The 27,443-nt window shown below is 44.8% G+C and overlaps 1 protein-coding gene across 1 annotated transcript in view; it reads right to left on the reverse strand.

The window, feature by feature from the left end:
• Window positions 1-14,725: 14,725 nt before the first annotated feature.
• MTCL1 (microtubule crosslinking factor 1) overlaps window positions 14,726-27,443 on the reverse strand; it is a 53,041-nt gene continuing 40,323 nt past the window's right edge. Inside the window, exons 11-13 of the mRNA XM_009576683.1 lie at window positions 25,588-25,619; window positions 22,626-24,186; window positions 14,726-15,967 (exon numbers count right to left, since the gene is read on the reverse strand). Of these exons, the coding sequence (XP_009574978.1) occupies window positions 15,758-15,967; window positions 22,626-24,186; window positions 25,588-25,619 (1,803 nt within the window). The 3' untranslated portion in view covers window positions 14,726-15,757. The remainder of the gene's footprint in view (window positions 15,968-22,625; window positions 24,187-25,587; window positions 25,620-27,443) is intronic.

Here is a 27,443-nt window from a genome sequence, read left to right on the forward strand (position 1 = left end):
CCATGCTTTACCTAAGGCATGTCTCAAAACTTGCAAGAAGCCATCCTCAGGGTCCAGTGAGGGCTATCTTCAGAGTGCCAAGCCACTTTGTATTAAGAAGGCTCAGAGATGGCAGAGGTCATACCCAATGATTTGGCATCAAACGGACAAATTTGCCTTTCGTTTTCACCGGAGCCAATATTTTGGATTCAGTATCTCACCAGTCTTTACAGATGCCTTTTAGCAGTGCTTCAGAAGGGAAAGCTTTGGCATTCTGGGATTTTGCACAGAGCTGTAAAGTATCTCTGCCAGCTGTTACTTGCAAGAATGGCTGTGGTACCTGCTTGTTCACATGAATACCTCTTACCTGGCAGCACATGCCCCCCTGCTCCTTTTCTGTCCAGCCTCTGTCATCCTTGTGCATGTCCTGGGATGCCAATTCCTCGCTGCTGCCTGGACATCCTGCAGGACTCCGGGTGGCTGCTTTGGGAAGGCACTGCACTGTAAGTCCACTGAGTTTCTTTCTCATTCATCTCTTCCCTCACACCAGACTTCCTGCGCAAACAAAACAAAACTTCATTTAACAGGTCCCGGAGACCAGGTTACAAGTTAAATCAGTGTTAGACATAATCCAAGCCTATTCACAGTAGAGATTCTTCCTACCCGCTTCGATGCCTCTCACCCAGAAGCCTTACAGCATCTTTTAGCTTTGTATAGCCAAGATGCCAAGGTCTTTACAGTTGTTTTCTTGTATTGCTACTCAGCCCAGCTGGAGCTACTAAAACACTCCTATTATTTTACTAGATAGCAGTTGTACGTATATTCTGTACAGCTCTAATTCTCAGCTGGTTTTTTCCAGCTTTCTATAGATCACACAAGATGTTATTAACTAGAGAATGGGTTGTGTTACTTTTCTGTGTTACAAGTTTATTAATGATGACTGAGATGAGGTCCCTTCTAGGATGGTACCTACGTTTTCCACAATACGAGTGGGTTTAGGATAGAAGGAGATAAACTGAAACTGCTGAGGGACTGGAGCATGATTGCAATTACATAAAGCAGAGCAACTGATGTGTAAACAAACATTCAGGCTGTCAAGGCTTCCTTTCTAAAAATTTGGAATAAACTCATTTAACATCTCGTATATGACTCAAATATTTACAGATCTCATGTTGTGTACCAAGGATTTGAAACAAAGCCTAAAGAAAACAGCAACACAATAAACAATTCATTTTATAGATGAGGTTGGCACTTACTTTTATGAGAGCATATGGTGAATATTTAGAAGACAAATCTATGCAATTCAATTTCACCTCCAATATGCATATTTTCCAGTGAGTGGCTTAAGGCCAGACAGGATAATATCCCTTGTGGAATCCCCCACACCACTCTCAATTGATTCAAGACAACAAATTTAATGTGGGCTGCCAGTCATTTGTGGATTCTGTAAGTTGAATGCTTTCCCAGATGTTAACCTCCGTGGGACTAAGCACTCTCCTCCCTCTGGTTCACAGGGGAAAGCTCCTATGATAGCTAGATGTATTATTTTTGATATGATGCTAATTTATGGGTTTGATATTCTCAGCGCATAGAGCTTCTGTGACATCTTAATATGTAAGAAATCCCTTCTGTTTGCAGCAGGAAACTGATAGTATATTGACTTTCAGCAAGTGTTAATAAAAATCAAAGCATTTTTGTTTTTAACGCTTTTTCCCCCTGTAATTCTGCCCTATTTCTCTTGCTGTGAAACCACAGTGCCATAACAGGATCAGTATGAGTGGGTGCCCATGAAAACCCTTACTTGGAAAAGGTGATTGCAAAACCAGGATTGCTCTTTACCACTGTTTAAGAAGTTTAGAACCTATATTCCTCTTCAAAGCATTTTCTCAACTTTCCTTGACTGCAAGGAACACTTCGAACCATTTTTTTTTTGCAGTGGAAGTTAAAATTCATCACCCTTTTTACTATAAAAAAATGAAAATTGTATCCCTGACAGAATACCTTCCATCCCCAAGGCACCAAATATTTATTGGGCTAATGGCCCAACCATAGATAAACAGTTGTTGTCATGCTGTATTGTCATATATCTTCATCGTTAGCTTGATTTTTATCATTATCTTTAGTATAACATGGCTGAAATAACGCAAGGCTGCTAGACGGTGAACAGCCTAGGAGACAGTTCCTGGAACAAAAAGCCTTACAAGTCAATAAAGTTTGTCTCTGACTCTAAAATACCTCTCACCAAAATCTAACGTTTTAAATATGATGAAAATAAAGGGAAGAATTGTACCTCTGGGTACGTTTTGAAATGGAGCGGAAGGGAAGAGACCCTTGGACAACTCCTGCTCTCCGTCTGTAAGGGGGTTCCTGCAGCCATGGCTGGCAGCCCCCCAGTCTCTGCGCCTTCGTTTCCCCCCTGCGCAGGGAGCACGGAAATGGTGCCGAGTCAGAGTATCTGGGCTGGACTCTGCCTGAGTCACTTCGGTGATTCTCAGTGGAACTCGCAGAGTAATTTCTGCAAAGAAATTCACCCACGGGCTTTTTACGTAGATATAAATGGCTTCAAAAGTCACCAGGAGGATCAAGAGTTGCAATATATTTGTTTGCCAAAGTTTTAAAATCAGTAAAAATGTCTGGCATGAGCCAGCATCTTGGTCTGCATCTGAAATGTTTGTGTTCTGGAAACAAATGGGGTGTGGATGAGCGTTTGATTTTGATTATGTGTAAACCTGAGTTTCTGGCCTGGGCTTACAACAGAATTAAGGCTAAGTTTAAATGTAGTCCTAATGCTAAGTGTGGACTCTGAAAACGACAGTGCTGGACCTCACACTGGGGCTTTGCGTTACTGGTGTACAGGTAGGATGGCAGTTAATATTTGGTACCTCCTTGCCCTGGGTTAGCATAAAGGGTAGGTCCCAGGATTTAGGGTGCTGATGCAGGTTCTCCTAGAACTAGAGCAACAGCTGAAACTTTGGCTGGAAATAAGAAACTGCCTAGGATGGAAGTCATGGATCTTTTGCCAGCATGTGAGAGATGAATGCACCCATGGATGGACAGAGGATGGCATCTGGGAGGATGAACGGTTGCAGATAAAGGTATCTGCTAGCCTCTTAGCTTCATCAGCTGTCTGCACAGCCTCTGAAGGCAAAGTTAATCCTCCAGGACTGTGTTCCCTATGCTGCTCATCCTTACCACATAATGCCAGTTAAGCTACAGGTTTCAGATGCACCCACGCATAGGATGGTTAAGTTTATTTTTTATCTGGACACTCAGCAGAGCTTATATAGCCTTTCTTCTTTTCAAATGTAATGTAAAATGGAGTACGACACCTTTGATGAGTAGTCTGGATGCAAATCTCAAAGGCACTCTGAAGTGCCGTCCTTCACGCCCGAGCAGCTTTGAGTCCTGCCCTTGCACGGTGGCTCGTGAGGAGCGGGGAGTGGGTTCTGTTTCTGGGCTCTGGTATAGGCATCGATTTGCTGCGAGCGCCGGAGAGCTGCCGTAAATGCCAGCTGCGGGCCCAGCGGGAGGAAATTTCTTTATCCCCTGCAAGCTGCCATGGCCTGATCCTGTATTCTTTTCCTTGCTAAATCCCTCAGGTGCTTTAGGTAGATGCAGGGTGGAGAATCGGGGCCCAAGACCAGAGAAGAAAGGGAAACCTTTAATATCTGTGAAGATATTACAGAATTACCAGTACTTCTAAAGCCCAAGCAGTGTAATTGGGCAAAGTTACTGAATCACACGAGGAGAGGAAGAAGCAATCTGTAATACTCTGTGTCTGCCTTTGTTTCTATCTATAATTCGAATGTTTAAAACTTCAATGAAGAACTATGAAGAAACACGAGGGTGACATTTGAGAGGATTGGGGAAAAATCAGTTATTAATAAAGTGAACAAAATTAGATATAATAATAAACAGTGCTCTAAAACCATGACCTTTCTGCCCTCCTTATCCTTCAAGGCAGAATGCGGGCTCCTGGTGTTGATACTGAAGGAGAATACGGTTGGAATGGCATAGCTCCTCAGTTGTAACCATATCAGGATTATTTAGGAAGCTTTGTCTTTTAAAATTAAAGTTGTGCCCCAACTTTGAAACCTGACCTTATTGAGAATGTGTGAAGAAATAATTTGATGCTTTGATGTTACTACAGCAAACTTTCCTCATTTCCTAGAACAGCATTAGATTTCCAAGAACGGTTTTGCCACCATTTCCCTCTAGAGGAATCCAGTTCCCAGACGGTCGACGCTGGAGTGGTTTCACAGTGTTCAGCAGACAACAGTCACTACATGAATCCTCCTTTTCCATGCCAGGATCCAATGAGCCAAGTAAGGATGGGACTGGGAAAAAGGAGTGCTCTGCAGGTGCTGGGGTTTCTTTCAGCACCACAATAAAACCCTGTCCCAGCTGCCTTGCTGTACTGGTTCCCATCGCGAAAGAGTATATGCACAGCTTCTGGGCACAGACAAGCAGTCACAGACCAAAACTTGGTGCCATCCACAGGGCTAAATGTGACATTATACATAAATGACCTTTTTCTTTTCTTCCTCCTTTTTGTTTTAAACCCAGGCCTAGTCCCACCCTCAGTGCAGGAAGCATAAGGAAATGGATTGAGGTGGTACTAGATTTCATTTCCCAATCTGCAGCACCATATTTGCTGCACAAACAGCTCCACACAATGTCCTCGCTGCTTGCCAAGTTGGCCTTTAATTGTGCTGGGCGATGGCAGGAGGCCAACACCATCTTTGAGACTGATGTCACCGCCAGTCTGTGACATGCCCGCAAGCAACGTATTTTCATAAGGATCCATGCTCCTCATTCACCACTGAGGCCAGTTCATATTTGTGTTTAAATCCCTATATATGGCAGAGTGCCACCTGCAACTCCTAGGAAATCCTCAAAGATGCTGGCTTGAACTGAAAGGTGTTTTCCACGGTAGCAGTTAAGGCACATGCGCATTTCACACTCCCAGGTTGGAAATTGGCTGAAACACAGCATTTATGATGCTGTTGTTTTGTGCTGTCATTCTTGGAAAAAGCAGGAAACATAAATGCAGGCAGATCCTTGAATACTCCCCCTCCAGCTGCCCTGCTCATCTTGCTCCGCTCTCCCCTGCGTGCCGAGCACGCAGCGCAGCAGCCTGGTGGGAAGCAGGTCCTCCTCTGGGCTCCGGGGAGCTACGAGCGAAGCAGCAGCCGAAAACCCATGGCCAGGGTCCTTGCAGCCGGAGCTGCCCTCGGCTCTCAGCACCCAGAGCTGGTCTCTGTTTGGGCAGTTTCGCCTTGACCAGGACGGTGCAGCCCAGAGGAGCCCAGTCCAGGGCTACAGTCCCCTTACAGTGGCTGGAGATCATGCCCGTGGCTGTAATGCCTTGTCTGCGCTCACTGGTGAAGCTTTAGGCAGTGTAAGACGTGGCTCAGTAACTTTCTTAAGGCACTTATCAACTAAAATGCTTGGCAATACTAACAGACTTGCTCCTTAACACCAGAGGGATGCTCTCCTCCTGCAGGCTCGCCTTCTCTAGCCTGATGGCCCCTTCTTGTTTCATGGAAAAATGCGTAGGATCTGGAAGCTTTTATTAAACCTTGCCAATTGATCTGCTGTACGTGCAAAGGCAGTCTAGTGAACTCAATACAGCTTAGGAAGGAGCAGGAAGGGGGGGTTTTTTCCAAGCCCTGCTGCACCTCATTAAATAAATCATTTAACTTCTAAATGCCTCAGTTTCCCAGCTGGCAAAACAGCAACCATCACAGGAGAGAAAGCAAACTGCCATATGTTCCCAAGAAATAAACAGCTGTGTAAGCATTGTCTGGGCTCATGTAGGGTCTGAACAGGGAAAACAGTATCAAAATTCAGACAGGTACTTAGAAAAGAGGCTGAAAGTCAGACACAGTCCTGCCGGTGCTGGCGGCTTGCATCCTTCATCTTGGCTCCTGCAAGTGGGATGGGCAGTTGAAGTTTCTTATGGCAGCTGACACTTGTTCTTGCTGTGATGCTGCCTGACCCCTCCTGCTCAAACCTGCCGAGTTCTCTGGATTAGTAACTTTTCCACTGTTGGATATCCCATCCAAGTTAAAAAAATACAAATACGTCTTCACAGAGAGCACACACCTCTAGAAAAACGGGCAAGAGCACTCCTGTCCTCAGTCACAGGACGCAGCCAACTAAAGGGCATCCAGCCTGCATTATGAAAATAACTAGAAGTGGACCTTTTCTTGCATAGCACTGCTACTGCATTAATGTATTTCCTGAATGGCTATGGATTTTCCCTATTCAAAGAGGCCAAGTTCCAAAAAACTCCTTGTAAATCTGTTTCTCTCACTGCCAGAAACAGAGAGACAAAGAAATTCCTTTCTCCTGCCTCTACTTGCTCAAATTTAATTAGTACGGCAATTTCTTCCTGTACTAAGGAAATAGCTGCTTCTTCTGCAGGTCACTCCAGCGCAACAGTATTGCACAGAGTCTGTGTCACTAATATAAAAACAAGTTCCCGGTAAAATACAATGCCTAAAAAACATAGGGAAAACTTTTTAAAACTCTCTGAAGAAATCCTGGTATATCATTACTGGTCCAGCTCTTTGGCTCTACGTTACCAGGCACTGTATGTGGCAGCTACAGCTAAGAGACTCCAACATTTCCATAACCACTTGGTCACACCGCTCACCAGGAATGTCTGGTCATTTATGCTGCTAGAGACCACATGCCGCAGCAGTGCTACGGCGAGAGCAAACACCTTCCCAGCACAACCGTGCTTTATCCAGGAGAAGGGTGAGGTGTGTCTGGGCAGCACCTTCTGGGGGCCCTTCTAGCCCCGGCCCCCCCGTTCCACAGCGCAAACCTCAGCACTCCCTGCCCTAGGTATGAGGCACCTTTGCTTTCATCTTGCCCTCTCTGACAAACTTACATGGACGTGTGTGTGCTTGTGTAATTAGGTATTTTTTTGTGTGTATACATAACAAAACAAGTCTCCACTGCACACAGGTCTTTCCCGAGGGAGAGGACGAGCAAATAAATTATGGGACAGATGTTAGTCATGCCGCTTATTAAACCATGGGATGGTAGCGTTCAAATAAGTGTGGTAGGACTGAATACAAGAGAGAAAATTATTTTTAGGTGTGTGTTTCTTATAACCACATTTTTAGAGGAGGTGAACACACAAAGCCTCTTTGATTTCATTTGGGACATAATGTCTCATTTCCATTTCTCATTTGGAAAATACTGGGTTAACTGAGGGCAGCCCTACCTCAAGTGATACCTCCCTGTGCAATGCAGTTGTTCCAATCAGGTTGCCCTTGGGCTTTCCAAAATCTCCCAGTGAACACTAGTGCCTTTTTAATATTATTTTTATCTTGCTGCTAAAACCAATTGCCAGGAACTCTAGTCAATAAACTAAACTCTGGTTAACTTGGTTTAAACTGAGACCCGTACCTGTTTCCTCTGCTTTCTAATCCAGTGTAAAGCATCGGGAGGACTAATTGCTGTTTCTTACAGCTTTTGAATATACTGCTGGGGGTATAGGTGTCTCGGAGGAGGTTTTGCAAAACATATGCTTTGTTAATGCAATGCATGACTGTTTTTAACAGCCATCATGCCATAGCTCTACAGTATTTGAGAGATGTTTTACATTTTTACAATCCAGTGGCACGCTATAAACCACGTCTTTGGTGGGGAAGGATTTGCATGCTGTTTGATGTATGTGCCAGCTCGTGGCCTGCTGCTCCCTAAAGCGAAGGGTTATTTGCATAAAACATGCATCAAAAGGAGGTTTACGTAGATGGTAGCACACTCGGATGCCTGCTGGAAAAAGGAAGCTCGCTTTGATGGATGTTGAAATCCAATGTATGCATCTTTTGATAGTGTCTATATGCTTCATCTGATCACACTGATGCAGAAACGAAATCAAAATTTATCTGTCTGAATGATTTAGAAAGTGAAGCAACAGCAACAAAAACGGCCATGACCTATACGTTATTCCCCAGACATTTCTTCAGTCACCATCTTGCCTCGTCCTTCATTAGCACAGAAAAAAATGCTAGACTTTATCACAAAGACTTCCTAAGTAGATTAAAGGCCAATTTTCAATGTCCATTTAACTTATCTTTAAAGCTCTGTATTGTATTTATCTTCTTAATCTGAGCTGAGCTTTTATACACAAATACTGTTTAAAAAGAGTGGAGCAAATACTACATGGTGACTCAGCTCTTTAATTTCCAAAGACCAGCTTTGCAGCAGTCTGCGGTTAAAAGTTGAGTGATGCTGATATGGGATAGAAAACGACGCTAAGAGGTGTGGAAAAGTCCAGCTGGTGGGCTTCAGTGCTGGTCTGAAGGACATCTGTTTTGGAAAAGGCCATTTTATAGATCATGCAAAGAAGCTGTTGTAAGGGGTCTGGTTTTACCTCTGTATATATACATATGCATAAGTAGATGTAAAAAGATAAAAAAGACTTTCTGATTTAAAGATAGATGGATAGATAGCTAGATAGATAGATACATCTTATCTGTCCTTCTTTCTTTAGGAGACTGCAATGTATACATTTAATTGTGTTATCATCTGTGACTATATCAGCTGTTTATAAGTGGTTGCTCTTTAGCTGATGTACTTTTAGAAAGATTTAATGCCCAATGTGTTGCCTGATGTGTTTTACTTCTGAGTAGTAGTCGCGGAGGTGCTGCCTCTAGGCAGCTGGCAATGAACTTTCTGCATGTAATGCATTATTTGCTGTTTAAATGATTGTTTCTAGGCTGTAATTACTGTGTCTGCACTGCAATATGCACCAAGGCTAATCAGTTCATCCGTCAGCATTGTCTGCTACCCTGACAAGAGACTAAAATCATTGCAGGCCTGACCTCATAGATGTCAAGGTTAAAAATGTCTCACTGCTTAAGGTTAAAAATGTCTCACTGCTTCTTCAGGTTGGCCGTTTTCTGCTGTGAGACTGATGGAGGCTTCAGAAAAGTGTGTGTGGATTTTTAAACTAGATTTTACTGAGTGACCTGACTCCCACAGAAAGAAGTATTTCCACATATCCAATGCTTTCTGGTATGTAGGTCACAGTAAATTTAGTTAACTTGCTAAGTAGCTCAAACGATAATTTAATTTTGGTGTAGGGTGGTGGGTTTTTTTTTTTCCATTCAGGTCAGGAGTGGCCTCAGGTGACAGTGGGCTAGTTCCTTACTCCTGGCTCCATTTGGGTTTCGGAGTTGCCTCTGCCTAACCTGAAGAACCAGCACCGGAGGGATCTTCTGCGCTGGCGTTGGGGTGATTTCAGGGTAACTCACTCCAGAGGGAGAAACCAGAAACCCTGGTAGTGGGACTGGCTGAATAAACCACTTCTGGATCTGGGAGCCGGTGGTGGCTGAGCCGTGCTTATGGGACAGGCTCTGCAGCGAATGGAGGTTCTCCCGGTTCTTTGGGAAGGATTGATGTGAATCAGGAGGGCTGCTGGTCACCTAACCCAGACCTGCCAGCCAGGAGCTCAGGCAGAGTCTTCTAAGCTGGGAAATGTTTCTACTAAATTATTTAGCTCTGTGCTAGGAAGATGTGCTAATTATTTGCTGAGTAAAAGTAGCCCACGTACCTGAGGAGGTGTCATACCGTAATGCTGCGGTTTCTGAATAAATAATTTTGCTTCTATTCTTGATGTGAAAAGGGTTGTATAATTCAGGGAATGGCGTCCCACCATTTCTCCTCCGTTGGGTGTCACTGCGTTCTTCAGGACGTCACCGCTTGGCAGGTCAGTCTATCCTGCTGACGACCTGAGGGCTTGTTGGACAAACGCAGCACAGAACAGCTCCATCAGCTCGGGCGTCCCCTGTCAGCCCCTCAGCGGACTGATTTTGAGAGACACTGTCAGTGTTATAGACGGGCAAGGTCTGTCACTTGTGTGGCCTCCCATGCAGGAGCACAACTACAGCCAAGCCACAGGCCCCGGGCTGCTCCCTGGGAAATCAGAATCAGGCCCGTTATTTACCAAACACGGTTCAGGGTGCTGCTTTCCAGGGGCTAATTCTGTTTTTCCTGACTTCTTATTGCTGTTTTCTTCCCAGCTATTTCATGGTCCTACTACTTTATAAAAAAATACATTTAATATGCTTTTTAAAAATACGACTACATATCCATTCCTACTTGTAAAACATTTAAGATGCCTGCACAACATACTTAACTTGCATTTTATGTGCACGTAGCGAAGCTGTGGTGTTGTCAGAGGCATCACAGACTGAGGGGAACACAGATAATTTGTGAAGCTAGGGCTTTGATTTTTGTCTAAGATGTGATTTCAATGACAAACCACAGTGACATTGTACTTAGAAAATACCCTCTCAAAAGTCTTTGGTTTTGTCATGGAAATAGCTGTGACAAAATCATGGCCTTTATTGTTCTTCCTCTCATTCATATATGCAAAGTGGATTTTTTTTCTGTCCTGCCAATGCAGCGTGCAGAAGATTGAGCGAGGAACAACACAATACACGTCTTCTCTCAGACGATGTCAGGAATCAAGGCCGTATTTTAAAGATAAACATGCTGAAGCCCAAGTCAGAGACTTGTGATAAAAGTCCCCAAAGTGTCTTAGTTACTTGAGTCTCTTCCCTGGGCAGAAAATCAATGAGATTTATGTTCTTAATTGCCTGAGCACTTAACATTGCAATTCTCAGTAGCTAAAATATACAGACCACTCCTTTCCTATGTAAAGTGGGAGCTTTGTCAACACCCCAAAATTGTGCCCCGTTGCCTGTTACTGCAGGGCTTAGTGTTTTGGAGCCAAGTTGGTTCCAACTGACACAGGGAGAAAGAGGTGCCTGCTGAGCAATGCCTTTGGGATGAGCCTGTCCGCTTGCGCCCAGCTCGCTCTTCTGCAACCTAATCCTGAGGGATCACAGCGGGGGAGAGAAGCAGCAGGAGGATGAGGAGAGTACCTGGGCCCATGACATTTTTCTGTGTAAACCTGTTCTAAAGTCTTACTGTAGGGATTAAAAAATCCAATTAAGGTATATAAAAAAAAAAATCTAGGGATTTAACAGGACAAAACAAAATTTGCTATTGTTAGCATTTAATAGGATTCACATTGCATAGCCTAGCAGCACTCTTCCCTTTTAGCGCAGTATCCGCTTACATTGCTCAGCCAGGCTTGTTGCCATCAAGAGACATATAAAACTCAATATCCAAACTACCTTCTTTCTTCTTCTCATTCAGATATCCACCTACTTGCGGCTGCCGAGGACACTGGGTTTTAATTTTTTTTTTCCCTTGACCTTGTCTCTTCAGATCCCAGCCCATCACCCTGGGCAAGACTGACTGACTGGCAGGTGGGTGCCCTGCCCCCAGCAGGGCAGCGTTTCTGCCACCCACCCCTCGACCGCCTGCAGCTCTAACCTGCAACCGATGGCTGCCAAACCGGGGACTTCTGAGGAGCTCTGTTGGGTCTGTGCGGCCCCAGCCCCACCTTTGCCTTCAACCGGTTACTCCGTAGGGAGCACCGCCTTTCCTCAGGCCAACTCCAGGACGAGCGGCTGCACTGACTTTGCTGAGCAGCCTGTTGAGCCCTCCCTCACCTGCAAAATCCTGCCCAGACCACCAAGTCCTCTCAGGATTTCTCTCACATTTTTTTCAGAGGATGCCTGGATTGCCCTCCAGAAGGTGTTTGTACACCAGCAAAGAACGAATAATGAGAGAAACAGTCCTAAATCTGCTCTGCTAGAAAAAAAAAAAGGTGGTTTTTTAGTAACAGATGATAATTTTTAAAAATTATTTTAAAGACATCTACAGCAGGGCAGTGATCTCTCTCACCCAAACCTGAAGGCAGAGTGTCTCATACTCCTGCAAGGTGGATAAGATGATGATAAACAGGGAAGGGAAGCAGACTTTGCTTAAAGCCATTAAGCCTCTCCAGAAAGCAGGCTGGGTTATGAGGAGACTGAAGATATTAGCTGTCATTTCATATGAAAATTATATGTATTCAGCAGCTTAATAATACTCTAGCAGGTTGCAGTGATTTACATAAAAGGAAGTCAAAACAGGGGAACGGGGAGTGAGCAAGAGATGTGGTACCTCCAAAGAGAGCATGAGGGAGCTTGATGGCTCCAGGTACCCAGGGAAGGAAGCGGAGGGGGAAGATGCATGCCTTGGGTACTCTATGTGCACGGAGATTTCCCCTGCGCAGAGGGGGACCTGAGGGGAAGGGAGTGGTGGGGAAGGATGGTCCAAGCCCGGTCCTTGTCCAGGCACTGAGGCACAGATGTGGTGTTGCTGTGTTGTCCTATTTTGGGTCTTTCCTTGTGGACATGGGTAGGTGAGTTCAGAGGCCGTACACCATTACCAGTGGTATGTACCCATGTCTGCCTGGTGCGTAAAGGGGAGGGCAGCATGTCGGGGGGCGGCTGACTGTGGAAAGGCGTGAAGTAGAATGGGAGAAAGGGGTGACTTTTCCCCCTCATGGTGCCCAACATGGACACTGCAGTGTTGTGGCAGGAGGGACACCCCAACACCCTGGGGTGCTGCAGCCCCCCCCCGAAAGCTGGCTGGACTGGGAGGGATGCCACGGATCGCAGTCCTCTCCTGATCCCCGCTGTGTTGCAGGACCAGGCGATATCCCAAGGCCATCGTCTTGGGCACCACAAACCCCTGGATGAAATCCAGCTATCTATTTCAGCTTCGTCAGGCAAAGCTGTGACAGATGTGTTCACGTTCCCTTACGCTAATTTGTGTGGCAATCTGTGAGGCTTCTCCTGCCCTGATTATTCATGAGGCAATAATTCAGATACCCCACAGACACTGAGTGAGCTGCAGACCTTCTAAAAAGGCTTTCCATTTTCTCTTAGAAGCTTTTAAAATAACCTTAGATGTACTACAGACCCGTCATTTATTTTATGATTTATTTAAGTAATTATGGAGCATGCTGGAATAATGCGGGGGCAGGGGGGAATCCCCCAACCCCACCAGCAGCAATATTGGAAGATAAAAGCCCTGGTGTTTCCAAAGAGCCAGTAGAAACATGTGATATTTCTCGATGTCACTGTATTTGCTAATTAGACTAGAAAGGAGCTTATGTTTACTTAACGTGATTCGTTTTAAGATCATCCGCAGAATTTCTATTTGTGCTTAACCTTCTCCTTCTTGCTCTTGCTTGCTGTCTCGCTTTTGTTTCAGCAATAAAAAAAAAAAAAAGCCACAGGCAGCTGCTTATCCTCACAGACCTTCCTATTTCAGGACGGCCAGCAGCTAATTCTGCAGGCTGGTGTATTCTTGATTTGAAAGACAGATACCATTTCCTGGTATCAAAGCTACAAATCAGTCACTTGAATTTTCTTCTGCACCATTAAAAAAAATTACAGCTGTCACAAGGAACAAAACGGCATTTTTACTTGCTGGTAGTTAGTATTTCTCATTCATTTGCAACTTTAACTTACTTCATCTAGGAGAAAGAGCTTTTAAGGAAGCAGCAACCCCTCCCCCTTTCCCTGCAAAGCTGCTCCTGGTAATTAAGATTTTGAAAACAAACAAGGATCTTTCAGTTGTGGCTTAAGTCTTCTTCAATAACCATTGCGACTCTTTTTTGACCTTCTAAACACCTTTTGCACGTGCTCCTCCTTCCACTCCCAAGATGAAATCGTTGCAACAATTCAGCAAAGTGTTGCAGCGAGAAGATTTTCAAGCAAGCAGGGTGGCCATCATGGACGATCTTAAGCATTCAGACGTGGGGGGGGTCCACTTTGCGCTCACAAAGAATGCTACCAGTGAGGCTTTGAGACAACTGGGAAGGCAATTAGCACCTAATATGATTATTGCTGCTCAAGAGCGGCACTGGATACCACTTGCTCTGGCTGGTACAATAGTCCTTTTCAGTCACTGCTTATCTTGGTAAGTGGCAATTTTCATAATGATGACCCATAGGTGGACATTTTGAGACTGGGTTAATAGCCACGGTCCTAACAGATGTGGGAGAAATCAGACCTCAACTGGCTGGTATCTGGGAGCTGGCCCAACAGCTAGGGAGTTTGTTCTCATCCAACAGCTTCCTAGAAAGCCGGCCGTGATGCAGTAGGATGGGATGCAAGGGGCTTATCGCTCAGCAGAGCTAACTGGGAAGGCTTCTAGGGATCCCAGATGGTGCTCTTCAACAAACGAGCCTCAGAAAGCCTCGGCAAAGGAAATTGAACAGGACTGAGCCAGTTTAGCGGTGGGATAACTAGTCAGAGCAGTTCTGGGGCTCCCAGAGAAAGCATGCAGCCAAACAGATGGTCCCAGGCAAAATAGCTTGAGAGGCTTCCACCGCTTGGAAGCGTGCGAATTCTCGGCTGCATTTACTTCTCAGTCTTAGCCACCAGTTTTACAAAAGCCCTGGTTTCATTGATCTCTGTGCGTAATGCAGACAAGACATAAGCTTGGACTAACATGGGACATGTCATATTTTTGGTATTATGTTTAGCTGGCTGGTTTTCACTCCCATGAACAACTGAAAGCAACAAGCCACAGAGGAACTGAGAAGATGGGTCCTGCTATCTGTGTGAGCAGCTGTTTCGCAGAGTTCAGTGAGGGAATTTAGAAACCTTCCTATGGCCTGATGCAGTGCTCACAGGAGTCTGTGGAGCACAGCATAATATTTGGCTTTGCCATGATTTATTGCATATAAAGAAGCATTCTTCTTCCCTTATGAATAAAGGAGGAGTTCGGGGGCTTTCCCCCCCACTCCCAGTTAAATGAACCTAGGAAGTACCATCAGAAAAAAAAAATCACAGAGCACTCGAGCAGCTTGTAAATACTGAGGGTTTTATTTCCACTTCACATGGTCTCCAACAGACTCTTAAACAAGACCAGTTACAATTTAGTATGCCCAGAGATCTCCATGGTTTTCCCAAAACGAAGGAAGTTCTCAGTAAACACTGTACATCATAGCCAGTTGAACTGCTAACAATAATTTAAAAAATCTTTTTGTATAGTCAATGCAAGAATACCAACAATAAAAGTACAGTACAGGGAAATTCACAACAATATTACAGTGAAACAGATTGACTCACATTTATGTGATGGTAGAAGTACAGTAGCAGTATGTACATGCACTAAAGTGCGAGGACCCAGAGGCATGCAAGTCAAGTATTGTAGGTGTATTTTACAGCTAACTCTGTAAGACTTTCTGAGGCATTCTTTTTTTTACACTTTTTCTTGTGTTTACCTGTATTCCCCTCCATCTCAACTAATACAAGTCTAGTGAACTAGCTTAATGGCTTTCTTCACTACTTAAAAGGTATCGCTTCAGACAGTTGAAGCATCTTTAAAAACCTTACTTTTAAAAACCGATAACACTGACATTAAAATAGAATAAAATTAACTTAAGACCCTAGTTTTACATGAAATAAAAAAAAAACCAACCCAAAAAACCCAAAACCAAAATCGAAAACACAACAGTGCAAATATAACCAAAAGGCAGTCAGTATTTGGAAAGAGCGCGAGCACGTATTCAAATTCCCTTAAAACTTAATTTACATTTTATTTTAAATCTTACTTTATATCATTTTTACCCTTTTTTTTTTTTTTTTGTTAATATACTGTATGTAGAAAAGATGGAGACAAAAATAGTTTTCTCAGCTATGAAAAAAATTAAGTTATTACAGGCACATTAACTGTTTCATTCTAGAAACACCTCCGTTTCCCAGGTCGGACATTCAGCAGCTGCGTCTGAGAACGTTCTTTGACCTCTCCAAGCGGACCTCTCTCCTTCGTGGCAGAGACGGCTGGCGGGTGACCTGGCGGAGGCGAGTCGCAGCCCCCCTATTCCCGTGCGGAGTCAGGCCGGCTCGCCTCCCTGGCTGGGGGTCTCTGCCGGCGGCTCCTTGCTTCCGCTCTCCTCCGAGGAAGTCAGGTCTCCGGTGGACTGCGACTGTGAGGCAGTAGGGGAATGTGAAGCCCATCGCGACGGTGGGCGCCGGTTCGCTGGTCTCTCTGGCCGGGAGAAGCAGGGTTGGAGGGACGGGGCTAGTGCAGAACAAGGTAGTTCCTTGGCAGCCAAGAGAGCAAAACAGCGGTTAGTGACTTGCATTAGAGGCCGCCTGGATGCGCAGAGAATTAAGAAACAAAAAATTCAAACTAAAGCTAAGCATCTGTCATGTCGCGGGACAAAAGCAAGCAGCGAACATCTGCCTGTGTACGGGCTCCGGGTATCTGCATGTATGTCCGTGATTTATGCAACAGGTAAGGAGAGAATGAAAGAAAGAGGTCTGGGATGAGGCGGAGTAGCTGACAAACTTCCATTTGCTAATTCTCCTTGTGCTAGAAAGAGAAGAGCTGTAAAGCACATTTGCATGATAATTCAGGAAAATCCACTATTCATCACATTGCTCTAAGTGCTGACCTGGCATAAAAGGACCAGGTTCGGCATTAGCAAGTGGGGTGAAAATCAACTACCGACTCCTTTTGTCTGCTTCAGAGTTCAGACTGACATGCAGGAAAGACTTCTTAGCAGCAGAATAATGACTACAGGACTAGTTATGATCTCCAGCTGGATTAACGATGAGGCTTACCTACAGAGTTCATCTTCTGGAACGTCACTCCTTACTGCCAGCTGCTGAAGCCTGAATTACAGGATGCAGTGGTACTGTATGTTAAAGACGACATTCACAGAAATGGAAAAAACCTGAAATTTTATTCCTCTACCAACTTTCCACTTTCAGGCTTGGTTAGCCTGCCTTTGCGATTAGAAACAATCTGCTGTTGTGATTTTTCACCCTGGCACTACGTTGGTACTTGCTTCTAATATTTATGGACTTTGCTCATAGCACAGCGAGCCTTCCTGATGTGCTCTGAACGCTCCTTACATCAAGATGAGTGATTGTGGGAGCAAGTCTGTCTTGTAGTGCCAAAGCCAAACTTCTAAATTTCACTGCATACTTTGTAATTTAGAAAAGCAAATCAGAGGAGTTTGTCAACCTATAGAAATGTGTACATTGAGCAGCAGACACTGAAGACGACAGGAGAGTTCAGTAAAAACCAGTCTCAAAATCAGAATGCAAACTGGTGATAAAAGAAGAGAGAGACCAGAAACGATACAATGCAAAGGAAAAGCTCTGGCATGGTAAGGCACAGGGAAACCAAGGCAGCAGCAGAACGATGCAGTAGGAAGCAAAGGAGAAGGAGAAACGTGACTAGGGATGGAGAATACTGGAGTAGGTAACATGATGTGATTGGCAGTGAACAAACAAGGTGATATGCCGTTGAACCTCTCTGTTGCAGTGGGAGGACCAAACATGAATGTTACATGACAGAAAGATCAATTTTGAAGACACAGAGCTGAGGCAGGGCAAATGGAGCTTGTGCAGGCGTGTGTTTCAGAGAGAGTGCATCGTCAGACTAGGGGAAGCCTCTCTGAAGGGCGAACCTCGGTGCCTTCGGGCAATACGCGGCCAGCAGGGTGATCAGCAGATGCACATCACCGCTCGAGGCGGCACTGTGCTCGTCTGCCCTCGGCACTCGCAGAGAGCAAGACTAGGGAGCCGTCGCAGAAGCTGCTCAGGGGCTACGGAGCCTAGACCTGCACCCCTGCCTCTCTGCATCCTCGCCCCCCGCCCTGTCTCGGCGCCATAAACTTCACGACCCTCGCTAAAACAACAGTAAGGCTGAAATATAAATCGGTGCTAACAAGAAGATTGAGTCCGTGTCCTTACTTCACCTTATCCCATTGCGCCTGGGGCAACATATGGCCTGTGAAAGCTGCCACTAGACTCAGATTTGTTAAGAGAAATCCATATGCGCAACAATACTCACAGGCAGCGCAACACAGTGAATTGAGGCTATGAGATTTGCGGGTTTTGTCTTAGCTTCTTTCTAAACAGCGGCTTAAAATGGTATCTCTATAGCACTGCTTGCTTCTGGCTGCTTTATCCTAGTTTCATAGCAGTAAATGAGAGTCAGCATGGCAATAACAAAATTTATTTCCACTGCCGCCTCCCAGTTCAAAAGCCTCTCTCCAGCACGCCGGCAGATGTTGGTCAGCTTTTACCGAACGGTAGGGTTAAGCTCGTCTTATCTGTGATGTACACATGCCCAGCAAGGCTGGGTTCGTGATGGATGTTGCTCCAGGGCCAAGAAGTGACTGGCAGCGTAATCTTATAATGTGCTGGCTGCTGAGTCAGTCACCCCCGCCTGCAGTGTGGCTTCCTCGGCGTGCGCTAAGGAAATCCAGCCATGACAAGGAAACTGTCCGGAATGGTTTGTGAAACCCCCTCCTCACTTACCACATGTAGCTGTCGTAGCTAGAAATGTTTAAAAAAAAATTAATATCCCGTGGGTAATTTAGTTTGGTGGTTGCTTGGGGGTGTGGATAGACAGGCAGCACTTCTTAGCTTGGACATTGAAAATGGGAAAGATGATTTCAGCTTTAGTTTCTAGCTCTTTCCTAAGCCAGGCTGTCAGCCACCGTGGCTACGCCTATATTAATACATAAATAAAACAGTTTTCTGGCTCTGAGGCAGAGTGGACAGTCACAGCTCACGTCTGCACAGCTTCTTCCTTCCCTCCACCGCTGCAACCCCAGCCACTGCCCAAAACTGGGCTGGGAACAGCTTAATGAGCAAAGGTGACCATCAGCCACGGGCTGGTGCTGGAGCCCCCTCCGCAGCCCTCTCCTCCTGCTGCTGTAGCTGTGGCCGGAGGGAACGCAGCCCAGGGCACCCAGAAGCCCTGCGCAGTGCTGTGTATTTGTCAAAAAACCCCAGATGTTTGTTATGAATCCCTCCCCAACATTTTTGCATACCTTTGTGTTGGTCTTACATTTTGCCAGTGTTTTAAAGTTTAACAAAAAACCCCAACAGCACAAATTTTGGCTTGTGTGTGACCTCTTCGTAGCCCGTGCTGCCGCGGGAGGCAGCAGATGGGCTCCTATCCTGAGCGCTTCCTGACCGTCGCACACGAAGGACCCCACAGGGATGTCGGGACGTGCCGATAGCTCTGGAGCTGTGGTCATTTATTGCCCTTCGTTAACCCCCACGTTCAAAAATGACCGCTTTCGGAAAGCTCTGGAAACAAGGTAGAAAGGACTTACAGCAGTGAGGCAGGCAGGGTTAGAGTCCCCAGGGGGCAGTTAATAAGACAGTTTGGTTCTGGACAGAACAGACAGAAAAGAAAAAGAAAGCAAGTAGGTTGGAAAGAACTGTTTTAATCAATTATTTTTTTAAAGTGAAGGTTTCATGTCAGCAAGAAGAAGTCTCCAGATGTTACTACCCATTCAGATCATGTTACCGCTGTTGTCACAGGGAAACTAATAATCAAAAATAAAAGATAAGCCACTAGCAGAAAAAGATTTAGAAAGGAAAGAAGCAAACAAACCAACCCTTTACAATCCTAGCACAGTCTCAGAAGTGGACATAGCATTAAACAAACCAAACATTTCTACTCAGCAAAGACATCTGTTAACCTTTGCCAACATGGATTGAGGCTAGGGAAAAACCACACTACCGTGAAAGAGGAATAAAGCTGTATTTTTTTTCCTTTGTTTGATTTCAAGAGAGAACTTCTGCTTAGGAAATCTTTAACAAACGAAAAAGCGACTGATATTTTATGTTGTTTATGTTTCTCATGTTACTTATGCTTATGTTGCTCAGGTTTCATGAAAGCCCTTTGCCTCACCCTTCTCCCTTGTTCCTATTTAACAGCAACACGGGATGGGAGACTCAAACTAAAGCAAAAGCACTTTAATTCTGACAATACCTTCCCTTCTTTTTAACATTCCCCCTCAAATGCTGAATGGTTCAGAGGCAAGCGTGTGGCAATTGCTCTGCCCCGGTGAGCAGAGGACGCAGCAGCTGCCCTCTCCTCCGTGGGTCCGTGTGGATGGTCCTTTCCCAGTGCTGTGTCCAAAAATGGGTCTGACCACCAGTCCAGGACTGTTGTGTAACCTCTATGATTTACAGCCTTGCTAGCCATAGAAGAAGAATGTTCATACTGCTCTGACATTGTTAGTTAGGTAATGCTAATCTGCAATTTTAATAGTAATATTTATAAATCCCATGATATGCGAGTAAGATAGTGGTTTAGTGAATTAGCAGGTTAAGACACTACTAGGCTGCATTGAGTGGATATGAATTTGCTTGTAAGGAGCTCTGAGCAAGTTAGAAAATACAGAGTTATTATTACTATGTATGCATATACACTCACATGCACACATATGTATGAATGTAAATATACAAATATATATATGAACTAGATTTCATATTTGCAGCAGGAGTAACTAAACCACTCAGAAGCTCAAATTAAAGAAAGCCACCAACAGATGCTCCATGCAAGTCTAAAAGTCATTAATATACCATGCCATGACTGCAGAAACAAGAAGGCGTTCAGTGGTAAGAAGGTCACTTGTCTTGGCCAGAAACCAACAGGTGAGGGGGAAGCAGAGCAGGGATCTACAGGAAGGTGGTAGGGGCAGCGCTGACATGACGCTGCCCCAAGCACCGCCTACCTCCTCCAAGATCATAATTCGCTGAACTGCTTCATCTGGCTTTGTACAATGTGTGCTAAGTGGAATTTGTACAAAGTGTAATTTGTGTGGTCAGTGTAATCCATAAATAACCCAACGCATCTGCAGAGTCTAAACTTATTTGCGGTTTTGTTTTCAGCAGTGAACCCGTGCTCTGTTAAGTACATCTTGTAGAGCATCACCTTACCTAGGAAAAGCTAAGCTCACTGTGTGAATGCCCATCACCTTCCTTTTCAATGTATGTTCCTGAGAAATGACAGGACCACCCAAAGATCATAACCTGTGCATCTAGGCAACAGTCAAAACAACCGAGTAAGAGTTGCAAGGGAAAACAAGTCTTGGCTCTGAGGTTCGGAACTCAAAAAATTAGGCAAAAGATACTGAGATTTCACAAAGAGGAGCAATTTTCTGCCAGGTTGATGGTCAGTGGGTTTTTGCTAAACAGCGTTGACACAAATCTCTGTGTGCGTCAAACTCGGGTACTGATGCTAGTTGTATTTTGCCAACAACAATTTCTGATGATGGGGGATGACATCCATTTACTTATACTTGAAATCTGCTGAGACATTTAAAAGATGCAGGCGGAAATCAAGAGTTTCCAGGGAAGCCTTGAAGGCAAAGCTGAGTTGAACCTGTAAGAGTGCATCACACTTTCTAATAAGGACCAGTAGTGCATTCCCAGTATTTTGAACTAAGGACAAAATACAGAGATAGCTAGAAAGAGTCAAACAAATGAGGCTGCTTTCCACTTTTATTCACTCTGAAGTTTGTCCACAAAGCCCACTTTCATTCACTGTCATTTATAATGTGCATGTCGTTCCTTTTTTATATGTGCAAACTTCCCTATTTATATCTGCTTACGTATAGGGAATACATCCTCAGCTTTGGATCCTCTGCTAGGCAAAAAAAAGATCATGTCCTCTGAGCAGTACCTACAAAAGAGGAACCGATTGTTCATTGAGAACCACCTGTTAGTGCAAGGCAAACTACAGACCAAAAGTCTCAGCGCTCAGGTTCCCACAAATCCTTCAAGCCAAATGCTGACTTAGAAAATGGGGCTTGAACCTTCCCTTGAGGCTATCTGAGGCAGGAGTGGTAGGAGTGAGCCTCGGGAGGCCAAGGTGGGATGTCTGGGGTGTGCAGGGGTCAAGGAGGAGCAGCTACCCTGCGGCCGGGGCCCACCGCAACATCAGGGTGCTGAAGGGGCAGAGAGGATGAGGGGCTCCTGCCCTGGGGAGTATCACCGACCAGCGGGGCACGTGCCATTTCACTGCTCTACCAGAAAGACGACATGTGCTGGGCATAATTCAGCTTCTCCAGGCCTCCTCAGGGCAACACTCTCATGTGCACAAAGGTTCACCAGAAGCAGGAGGCTTAGACACTGGTAACTGAAAGCTTTTGCCCATCGTTACATGCTCTTTTTTGTTGACTGCTGTAGCACGTTACTCTACCTGAGAATCTGACCCCCAATACTTGGGCATACCTTCTGAGACAGATGACGACTGTTACACTGTTGACAGCAAAATATCAATAAAGAGTTCTTAAACACTAAGTATGTATGTGCTTAGACTAGTTGATTATCTTTTTTTTTCTTTTTTTTTTTTTTTTTTTTGTGAGGCCGCAACAGTCAGTACCAAATGTCATGCCATTTAATCACGTTCACAGACCTGAGCCAAACTTAACCAGATACGTCCAGAAAAAGATTGCTGAAGGCCCTGAAGTTTTGGTTCAGGGGATTGTAGAGGCTATTTTTCACACAAACTTGTTAACACCCATTCTTGCGTAGGCGAAAGAGTCTACCTTTCCACCCAGCATAAAAGAGAAATTTACTCAAACCTAGAGTCCCTAGAGCATCTGTAACGTGTTGTGTGTTTTGTGACAGAAAACCCTTATCCCAGTCATTCAGGGGAGAACCATTTTTATCCTGTGAAGGCATCTTTATCCTGTAAAGGATAAAGCTCTTCTCATGTTTTCAAGCCCGATAAGCTGTCAGGATAGAAACTCAATTCTTTAACGAGTTCTTCAGTGACTAATCCAATAGTTTCATGACTGGGACTCGCTGGTGGTACCATGACAAGACTAGGATATTCACTGTAAATACTTACTAGGACTGCAAGAGATCTCATAATGCATTTGTTCAAAGAAGAGTGCATTTAGCTATAGGAGGAAAAACAAACAAACTCATTACCTCTATGGACCCTGGATCTACTTTGACAATTTCTCCTGTGCTGTTGTCATTGCTAAGATTTGGTGGGCTGTGTGAAGGTAGCCTTCTCTCTTCCTTTAAGGCATGCTCCAAAAGTTTCTTATTCAAGATCCTGGCAGCATTTTCTGCAAGTGTATACCCTGGAGGAGCAGATAAGTCCTGCCTGATACTTGTCACCTCAGTCCCTTCTTCCTTTTGCGTCTCTGTCCCCAACCGGAGAGGACTGGGTGATCTGCCACGGGCATTTGTACATGGCTCCTGCACTGGGCCCAGTTCTGGTCTGGGTTCTGCCGACCTGGACCGGCTGCTAGACCTGGGGCATTTTTGGAAGGTCTCATGAAAGATGGGGCTATGGTCAATAATGTTGAACAAACTGGAGAGGCCATCGTTGATGGTGGTGTGGACAGGACTCTCCCTTGTAGTAGTTGATCTAGCCCAAGCGGACTCACTGAATCCTTTCTGAGGTGTGCCAGGCAAAGTCCGGTTATTTGGCTGGTCTGATTTGGGAAGGATTTTTCTTTGCAACTTTGGAGAGCCATATTTGGGGGAGCAGCATGTGCGTTCAAACTTAGCCTGGACCTTTTCAATGACGGGGGTCACTTGCCTGCTTCTTAGGCTTCTGGATGGTGAAGAGACAGGCGTGGACCCCCCCTTTGGTGTCAGACACTTGTGTGGACTGCTGGTGATACTGCGCAGGGTGTCTGTCTGCAAGCCAACACTGATCGTCTGGGTGGTCTGCGTCCCTGTCGTTCTCATACCATTGGTTTGACATGCGGTGTCCTTAAACTGAGGCTCTGTTGAATTAGAGTTAGAGCGTATTGCGTTTCGGACAGAGAAAGCGACCTCCTTCATATCATCACTCATGTTTTTGGACATCTCCAAGCTGTGCAAGGGTGAGGCAAAGCCCACAGTAGTGCAAATAGGACGTTCAATGGGGTGAAGACCACTCTCCAGAAAATCCTTATGATGTTTGGCCAGGTCACAAGACCATCTTCCAAACATATCCGAGGAAGCACCTTTTGTCTCAGCGACATTCCCCATAGCTTTGGTCACAGAAAACAGGAAGTCCGGCTCAACCTGGTTTTTCCCTTCGCTGCCAGCTATGACCGAGTTATCAAACCTACGGACAACCGGTGGGCTGTGAAAGACCCGAACTCCCATTTTTTCGGTTACACCGTGACTCCTCGTTGGCTGCTTCTGGCAGTGCTCCGGGCTGGTCATGGTGTTAGTTGTCATAGTGACACTGGTGGTGAGGTACCATGACGATGCCTGGAAGGCATCTGAAGCAGGATCATTCCCGGCTTTCCCAATTTCTGTCCTTTCTGCCCAGCCTTCAGCAGGCTTCTCGGTGGCCCCACCATGGTTCCTAGTGTTACCGTAATCCCAATTTTTGTTGAACTCCTCAATGTATTTCAGATCGTCAGGAGACAGGGGAGGGGTTATGTCATCTTTGCTGCTGGATGAAGGCAAGTTTTTTTCTGGTAGAAATGGAGAAATATCCATCAGGCGCTGAAATTCTGACATGGAAGAAACGGACATCGCCCTGGAGAGGGGAACACGAGAGTGTCACTCATAGGCTTGGAAACTCTCACAGAATGACTTATTTTCAGCAGCGAACTAACTCAGGAAACCTGACTTTCACTATCTGCTTATGTATGAAACCACTTTAGCCCTCTCGTTCATTAAAGTTCCCTTTCATTATTTTTAAACTAGCTGTGAAACGCAAGCATTCCTGATGTGTCATTAAAAGTACCAAATGGTTTATTAATGGCTCTTAATTTACTGCTTTCTCATGGATTACTGCTTGGCAAATGTCTGAAATACGGAGCAGTAGGATGCATTTCAGAAATATACCATTCACAGAAAATGAGTCTTTGCGACAATACGAGGCACATTTTTCAAAGCAAGTGTGGAGTATTTCTGACTTGCTGGGAAATCAGCAAGTCCACCTCCACTCCTGAGATTGCCCAGGCTGCACAGCTGGTGCGTACCAATGTGGGACATCCAGCCTAAATGCTGTTACATTGAACTGGCTTGGTGAGTTGAGCTCGCGCTATAATTCAACCAAAGGGAATCGCTATGTGATAATGCTGGATTCTTGGCTTTCTCACACCTCGCTAGTTCGTACAACTCACAAGCATTCAGCTGAGTTGTCCTACTGCTTCGCTTTAAGAAAAATCAAACAACAAAAGAAGCTTTCTGAATGGGGCTACTTAAAAATGCAAGTAAGCGTAGTTATCAGAGTTGGCTCAATGACATAACTCAAGCTGGGCGAGGATTTAGCAAGCAATGAATTATATGTATCAGTGATCTGGAGGATACAGTAAAATCACATTGAGTTTTTAATCAAAAGCACTAGCTGCAGTTAGGGTGCATCTACACTAGGGAGTTAGGTGAGACCAGGAGTATGGTTTTGAAGTGGATGATCTATTCAGATGCTCTGGTCTGCATCAGGGGGCGATCTCAGAGAGCATGGGCTGGGTTCCTTTGGGATGAAAGTGAGCTGGAAGATGCTCTCCAGAAGCACAACTAATGCACTCTAGGGTTAGGTGGGATGGGATCAGAGCAGAACTAGTCCAAAGCAAAATATCCCTGACATGCAGGGGTATGTCAGGTCCTCAGCACCAACTGGTTTCCTCTATATATCGATGTCTACAGGTCTGCACTACTTGCTAAGGTAGGCGTAGCCTTCAGTGTAAGCTGCAGCTTCATGCACATTCATACAGTTTGATCTTTGGGCACCACAGCTGAAGTGGCCCAAGTTAATCAGAGTAGAACAGAAGCATATTGAGACAAATTAATCCCTGGGTAAATCCATTGATCTGGCTTGCAGGCTGCTTAGGAGGCGGCATGGCTATGCCTCGGCTTTGTGGCTTGGGTGCCAGAGAGCTATAGCTCTGGCAGCTGAATATTTGCTGGCTTTTTCCCTGTAAGTTTTACTCACCTTTGAAGATTTCCTTTGTGTGTTTCTTCCTCCTGACGAAAAACAGAAACAAACAGCATAAGTTACTTCTGAACCTGTTGGTGGCATTAGCTTATGGGCATTAGCTTAACTCACTTCCAGTTAGTTCCACCAGGTATGTTTGTCTTTAAACAGTGGCTGATTTTCCCTCTGATAAAGAATCTGAAAGTGCCAGTGGGAATATCCTTCCCTTTGTACATGGGTAGCAGAACGGGCAATACCATCAGGACAACAGACTGCACAGGGAAAGCCTGTACGCCAAATCCACAGCAGCCTTGAATTTTTATAGTCCCATGCAACCACAAATGCAAGTAAACTGCAAATGGCTTTTTTCCACGTGTACAATATATTGTTTTGGACCATATACTTGTGAGTGAATTTGTTCTGTGGAGTTAAATCTGCTTTATGCCAGAGACCTAGCTGTGCTAAAATAAGAGATAAACCGGGGCCCTTTGACATAAGACTTCATTGTACGTTCTCTAGGAACCAACAAATGGCACCAGTTGAAACTCATTAAGCTGGCTACATTAGATGTGTGGGAAGACTATTACTTGTTTCATAGGGGGAATACCTACAGCTTGCTAACGGCATTAAGATGTTTTTATGGCAATTATTTCCCTGTGACAATTCCCATAATGAGTTGGATTTTAATAGATACTTCTGAAGCAATTGCTCTACAGTTATTATTTTAACTGTTTGCTTGTATTTCTAATAATATACAGGGAATACAAGATAAGATCAGGAAAAAAAGAGTATTAGTACCTACTATTTTTATTCGACCTCATGAAATCAAGAACATTACCAACACTGAAGTGTATTTCAAATTGTGACTATTCAAAAAGAGCACCACTTAACTCAGCAAATACCTTTCTGGTATTTATCCAGAGTCAGGGGGAAAAATAGGAGTAAACTGATCCTCCTTTCATTCACTCTGGCGTAAGTCTGGAATAATGTTGGTGGAGTAAATCTGATCTAACTAAATAGAGAATCAGGCTGAAGGCTGGATGGACTTCTACTGCAGTTAGTAGCACAAAGAAAATACAGTGACGAGGAACAGTCGGCAGGCTGCAGTTGCCTCTGCATCCTCAGTTAAGCTATTCATTAAACTCCAGTCTCGCCTGAGCAAACCCTCTGAGGGAAAATGACTTTGCCCAGGTTTCACTAAAACATGCTTTGAAGGAAAGAAGCTATGCAAACACCACCGAGGACCAAATTTTGCTGCCAACACTTTTGTTAATGGTGGTAAATTCTGAAAAACGGAAAGGAGAAGAGAGATCTCCCTTCTTAAATATCAGACTGAATTTGAAGGCGAGAAAACAGCAATCAAAATTAAACACAAAATATAGATCCCTGACACTGGTACCAACATTCTTCACTGAGCACTTGGACATGTATGAAATAAAAGCTAAGAAATAATAAATATGGGGTCCCACACCACCAGCAGTACATTTATGGCGCTGAGGGAGGAAAATCTAACTGGAACACACAGGTACCTACAGCTACTTAAAATGTAAGAAGGGTACCTTTCTTGCCTCTCCTAAACTTTTTTTCTTTTATTCCTCTCAAAGAACTTGATTTCCCACTCCTTTAGCTAAGTTACGTTATACATCTCAAATAAATGCTTAGGTAAAATTTTCAGCGGTGCACATGTTCAAGTCAAGGCACACCAGTGAACCTGGTCCAGCAGGGGCTTGAGACCTGACCTGTTGACAAACTCTTTTCCAGAATGGTCAAATTTTCAAGCCAGAGTACACAGATACATTTTTGACTGGGAAGCTTCTGCTTCCCTACTCGCTATAACATGTACACCCAACCGGTATTTACGTGCTCAGAGCACA

This window comes from Fulmarus glacialis, unplaced genomic scaffold (genome assembly GCF_000690835.1).
Source record: "Fulmarus glacialis isolate BGI_N327 unplaced genomic scaffold, ASM69083v1 scaffold18924, whole genome shotgun sequence".
Taxonomy (NCBI): Eukaryota; Metazoa; Chordata; class Aves; order Procellariiformes; family Procellariidae; genus Fulmarus; species Fulmarus glacialis.